The 6,445-nt window shown below is 37.8% G+C and overlaps 1 protein-coding gene across 1 annotated transcript; it reads right to left on the bottom strand.

The window, feature by feature from the left end:
• Positions 1 to 226: 226 nt before the first annotated feature.
• Positions 227 to 6,422, bottom strand: LOC135468144 (ropporin-1-like protein). The gene is made up of 6 exons (XM_064746229.1): positions 6,285 to 6,422; positions 5,291 to 5,456; positions 4,763 to 4,886; positions 3,742 to 3,903; positions 3,272 to 3,447; positions 227 to 2,176 (listed from the first exon to the last, which is right to left on the bottom strand). Exons 2-6 carry the CDS (start codon positions 5,425 to 5,427, stop codon positions 2,110 to 2,112), a joined length of 666 nt encoding a protein of 221 aa, XP_064602299.1. The 5' UTR covers positions 5,428 to 5,456; positions 6,285 to 6,422; the 3' UTR covers positions 227 to 2,109.
• Positions 6,423 to 6,445: the final 23 nt, after the last annotated feature.

Below are 6,445 nucleotides of genomic sequence, written 5' to 3'. Positions count from 1 at the left end.
ACACTGGTACATTTTTCCAAACAGTGACTAGTATTGTCCATTCACTGCAGCAACTGCACCCGGCCCTACCAAAGTAAGAAACAGAATGTAAACATAAGTTTTACTGTCGGGAGCTATTGCGGTTCACCGTAAGGGAATTGACAGAGGTATCCGGAAATTCTATTACCATCCAGTGTCAGCTCCTGGGGCCCAACAAAAAAAAAAATAATTAGAACAGCCAAGGCAACGATTTCATTCGGGGAAACTTTAATTAACTAATGATCTCATGGGCCTGCATCAGGCCTCCCGAAAAGAAATGGGCAGAACACCGAGTACGTCTGATTGTTTTTGTTGGTCGTCTTTCAAACCCGCCATAGTACTCTTGTATTAAATTGAGACGACAGAACACTGGTGTTATATTACATAATGAGGGTTGTCTAAAAATACTCTGGCTTTCTTGATCGACAATATGTGCTTCTGTTTCTCTACGTTACACCCACTGAACCTGTTAGAAGCGTGAATTACTGGCAGGCTTGGGTCTTTGTCCTCCTGTACAAATGGTCCCTACTTTTGACCCGCTATCGATTGGCGGTGGGGAAGAGATGGACCTTTAGCTCCGTAGGTATTCCATCAAAACTGTTTCCAGCTCGATGTCAATCTCTTCCGCAGAGACCGAACCGTATCCAAAAATCCTTAGTGTCAAACAATGTTAAGGGAAATTCATGGAGATGTACGTGTGTGTTCTTACTGCGCACAGGAATTGATGAGTGGGGAGATCTATTATTTGACGGAGAATTTTAAAGCCAATCTCGTGTAAAAGTGCACACCTAAGATGGCTAGGACAATAAGCTGGCCAGTTGTGCAGGCATATACTATCTATAGCAGCTTTAGAATCTCCTGGTTGTAGGTTGTACATCGAGATATAAGAAAGATGTTACAAAAAGTGCATCGTTGATTGTAGGAAAGGCATGAAATGTGACCAGTTTGAACACAATCTGAAAGGACACCAGCGAGCGAAATGACATCACTTTCTAAGACAACTATAATCTGTTTGCTGAATGTCCTTCTCTGCAACACTGCATCTTTACCAACGTTTCAAGCCATTATGGAGCTCAGAGAAGAAATAGTTCCATCTTGTAGTTGGAATTTAAGAAAGGATGTGGATATAGTAGGAAGCAGCAACGATACGGTAGCCGATCAGTGTCTGATTCACATCATCGGATTTCTCTCACTCTGAGCAGTTTCTAAAGTGCACAGATTTTAACCGCGGTGACCTTGATGGACAATACGATTGGTCTTCTGAAGTTGTTTTTAACAAATACTCTATTTAGGTCACGCACTTACATTGGTATGACTTAGAACTAGATAACTCCACGTTTTTCCCCCAACCAAAATCTATGGCAGGCCAGTGTACACTAGAATACAGCACATGAAATGGTCAGAGGGAGTCTATTCTCTGTGCCATTAAAGGCAACAAAAAAAAAAAGGAGAAAAAGCAATTATTCATTGGTTAGTGAGTGAAAACGTTAACACTGAACAATTTAATGATGATAGGAACATCTGCACAAATATGTTACACGCCGCTAACAAATTCGACCAAATGACATAATGCACATACTAACAAGAATCGTAAAAAGTGCTTAAAAATTTGCATTATACATGAACAACAACAACAACAAAAAATGTCAAAGATTCATCATGCATGCTTTCATACCAAAGGGAATGTGTACGCCTCATATTCAAGGTACTGAATATGCGTTATACTGCTTCTTTGCATGGTTTACATTCAGCAAGAAAGCTCTGTACATAATACACAGCTTGTTTCTCCTTTATGTAACTTTTAAAAACACTATTTATTACATTGCAAATGCAGTTTGTGAATATCAGGCACAGTTTATTTTCAATAAATAAGCCATCTTCTATACACCTTGAGAAATCATAAAATTTGAGAAAGTCATCATAAGGTATCAATACTTAAGAACCTAAGTATGGTAATCAAAGAAACTGAATAAAACTCAAGCTCAGTGCTGAATGTTCTTCCTAATATCACAGAGCAGAGACTGTTGAGTGATTGGGCGATTCCCAAAGGGGTGGCTACACTTCCTGAATTCATTCTCAACATGAGGTCTGTTAGGACAGTTTAGGGCAATCAGAACTCAGGAAATTCCTTGGCTGCACATATCCATCTTGTTTATCTCTGAAAAAGAGCGAAAAAGAAAAATCATCATCACTGACAGATGTATGAATAGAACATAGAGTTTCAGTGGAAAGATCACTGCAAACGGATTTTTTTTCACGAAAAAATGCTGTTGAATGTTTGAAATTATAATATGAATGACTCTTTGGATCAGTTTTGCTTTCACGACATCTCAGTAGTTAGACAAGCTGGTAGGCCTCCTCTGAATAACTCCCCTGATCACATGGCAGCAGCTAAAAGCCTATGACATAATGCGAAATTAGTATTTCAGCTGTGGAACCGAGAGAAGTGGGACCAAGCCTATTGCATTATGCACTAAGTAACTTGTCAAAGACATGACATCAGCCATTGACAATAGGTGAAATGTTGCGAGATCTTAAATTAAGGCTATTCTTTCAACTTAAAATTTATATATTCAACAGAAGCTGTCAGATGTAAATGTACATGTATTTCATTATGAGACTTTTACGTTTTCTTTGAATGGCTTAAAAAAATTATACAGCGTTTTCTAGATCAGTTTACAAAGGTAAGATCTGTTTTGACTGTAGGCCTTGAAAAAACTTGCCATTAGCTATTATCATAGGACCCACCTACCCCCAGCCATTTTAATTTGAGACCTCAGGGGAAGTAATTAGGTGAGGTCGTATTTATTTATTTATTTATTTGATTGGTGTTTTACGCCGTACTCAAGAATATTTCACTTATACGACGGCGGCCAGCATTATGGTGGGTGGAAACCGGGCACAGCCCGGGGGAAACCCACGACCATCCGCAGGGTGAGGTCGTAGTCTTGCATTTTACATGTAGTTGTCAAAAAAAAGTTCACAAAAAAATAAGTCAGGTTTAAAGATGGTTTTCAATAATCTTTTTTTTTTTCACTTGGAGGCATGACTTCACTATATGTTTATTAGTCTACATGAGCCTAGTAATGCTATACACGGATGCACACATACACTGTGAAGCTGTGTATTACCTGTGGATAAGCTTTTGCTACTTTTGCCAGAACCTGGCACACTTTACTTCATATACATGTATAGTACATACGTGAGCATGACAACAGATTAACTATAATGGAAATGTAAATGGTGTTCTTACACATCATTTTGTAGATGAGCAAAAACTTCATTGATGTGGTCTTCTGAGATGTCTCCATCAATCTGAGCAAGATATGTGTACAGTTCTTTAAACTGAGCAAAGGGGATTCTGGATGGGCCTCCATCAGCGTCACATGTCAACAACTCACAGACTATCTTCATAGTGTCAGACATATTCTGTAACAGCAACATATAAACTCAATCATTCACAAGAACACGTCGTGATGAAATGATCTGTGAAGGAAATGAAAAGTTTGTACTTAGTGCATTACTCACGATACATAAGAACATTAGCCAGTACAGACAAGCTGATCTATTTGCATTTTTTGTCAGAAAAGTAGGAAAGGTGTTTTTATTCAACATCCAGATTTAAATATCAGTGAGTTATGAGCAGATTTACAAAATTACAAATACATATTCCTTCCTTCCACCGTTTACAGGTCATAATAAGGCTTTAGACTTAAAACTGACCTCTCCCAAAGCAGAAGCTGCAAGTGTGAAGAACTTCAACCATTCCACTTCTCCACCAAAACTGCCAATTCTCACCAATTCATCAAACTGCTCTTTTGGTAGTGCCAAGTCCTCCCACTTCTCTTGAATAAGCTCAAGTGGGACAGTCTTCTTAAAACCAAGCTAAACACAGAGAAAATAAACAAACCAATTATCAAGAATTATACCTAACTTAGAAGTATATAAAATAAAATATGAAAAGACTTCATGTAGGTTTCAGCTTCACAAAGTTACTGTTTAAAGGGGAATATTATCACAATTTCCAAAAACTGTAAAACACATTCTGGTACATTAGTATTCACTGTATTAATTTACATGTAAGATCTTTCCCCAACTGAAATTTTGAACTCCCTCAAAAATATAAATTGTACAGTTTCAAAGTATGAATTTCCACTTTAAGCCATTTGGCCTGTATTCGTTCCACCTATTTTTGATTGGTGACATAACATAGTGAAAACACTGTGACGTTTCCAAACTAGTCGCTGGTGTAATGCCTCTGACACTGCCTCATGGTACAAAGACAACAACTTGAGACAGGAATGGACGGTTGTTACTGTGTGATGACAATCACCATCTAGGTCATGTTTGACTGGGTGCAGGGGTAAACTTACTTTGAGTGCTAACATGACTAATAACACAAAAAAGGTATGTTGACATAGGGGTATTCTGTGTTATTTTTACAAATCATATTTTTGGCAATGATAAATATTACTCTTCCATATCATCAGTAACACAGTCCACACTGTAATCACTGTAAGCATTATCTAGAATGTATAGTGCACCACTTCCTAATACACCCAGGGTCATGTTTCACAAAGCTGTAGCTGATTACACCCACCACGGGTTGTCTAATACTTCTTTCGCATGTTTTGTCATAGTACAAATGATCAACTTAGTCTGTGATAGCTCTGTGAAACCAGGCCCTGGACACTAAAATGAATATTCTTTTTGCACACTGACAATATCACCAGACTAGCATTACCTGTTTGTTGAGAACTTTCAATAAACCAGTTGTAAGTCCTGTGTCAGTTTTTTGAGTAGCAGTGGGCATTTCAAGCCTTTCCTTCGCTGGTGGGGCTTCACCTTTTGCAATGGCTCTAAAATACCTGGAATTTGAACACACACATTTTTAACTGATCATACACTTGGATGTAATACAAATATGTAAAATCTAACCTTGAACAATTTACATTACTTTTTAAAGATACAGTACATACCTTAAAAAGGCTACAAAAACAAAAACTGTTCACTGATACAATCTGACAATAAACTTTAAAAACAAATCAAAAACTATAGGCCAGAATGTCTTGGAAATCTTCACTTCTGCATGAGGAAAACATTTAAGTGCAGCAAGAAAACTGCAGAGAGAAGAGGAAAATGCATATTTATCTGCCTGAATTCAGAGTCAGTTAAGCCTTCTTACTCCACTGATACATTTCCACAAATTTTTAAAAACTGATGAGGCATTTTCATCTCTGTATGACGTTAGTTCCAGCTAGGTGTAACTTACGCTGCTGACCATGCAAGCACATCTTTTGGCTGTGTCCTAATAGCAGCTTTTGTGAACTGTTTCAGAATATCTGGTAAAGCTGGAGGAATACTGATCTGCTGGGAGCAGTAATATGGCTCATCGGCTGAGGAAGGCATCTTGGGATGTCACTGAAATTTTTCTTGTTCTGCAAAACAAAAAACATCAGTAATTTCCACACCTTTGTAACTGCCTAAGAATATTCAGTGAAACTGAATCTTAGTTTGGTTCGAGGCCGAAATGAGCAAACATTTTTGGAGCCCTAGCAGACATTGTGAGGGCAGCGGTATTTAAGAAAAATGATTATTGTATGATCTACATATCATTTACCATTTCGATATTAACTGCAGTAAGGTCTTCTGCAGTAAGTTACTTTGATGTAAGAGTGGAATGAAATGTAATGAAGTGCCTCATAAATTTGGTTATAATCTTAAACATCTAAAAATTTCTGGCAACAAGTTGCCCAAATTTTAAATGAAACCATGTATATCTACACCTTGTAAAGTTATGTGTGTCCTATGCATTTATCAGTGACTTCTCTGGACCACGTTTAGGTTACTTCTGGAACATTATAAATATAAACAACACTACAAAGAAAATTAAAACTACCTGAGATGACAAGAGGTTTTGTCGCATTGAAGTCAATATATAACAAAGACTGAAAATTGACGAACGCATCACTATACGTATGAGTTTTGACTAAATGTACATGAGAAAAAGGTGGAGTCTTACTCAGGATTTATTCAAGGGGGCTAAAACGTACTTAGTACGGAGTATACCACAAATCAAACAAATAAATAAATAAAGCAAAACGGCCTTAAAACATGCTACAACAACAACAACAGCATCGTTATCAAACAAGTAATATTTGGCAGTTTGGAACTTCCTAGCAAGGCGGCCCAATGATTTACTACACTTTAGGCTGAAAACCAAACAAGCATGAATAATAAGCGTCAAATAAATTTCTCAGACTTACCTAGATATGCCAGCACCGGCCAAATTGTGATCAGTCAACACAGCTTCGCTTCAAATGATATCTCTGGCGGTTGCCAATAGCGACGCTTCTGTCATTGCGCATGCCTGCATTCTCAGGGTAGCGTGAACGTTTCCTGTTGCAGACAGCAAAAAACAGTGGCG

The sequence above is a fragment of the Liolophura sinensis genome, chromosome 6 (assembly GCF_032854445.1).
Source record: "Liolophura sinensis isolate JHLJ2023 chromosome 6, CUHK_Ljap_v2, whole genome shotgun sequence".
NCBI lineage: Eukaryota > Metazoa > Mollusca > Polyplacophora > Chitonida > Chitonidae > Liolophura > Liolophura sinensis.
Note: the sequence above shows the minus strand (reverse complement) of the source record. Positions and strands in the feature narration are given on the sequence as shown.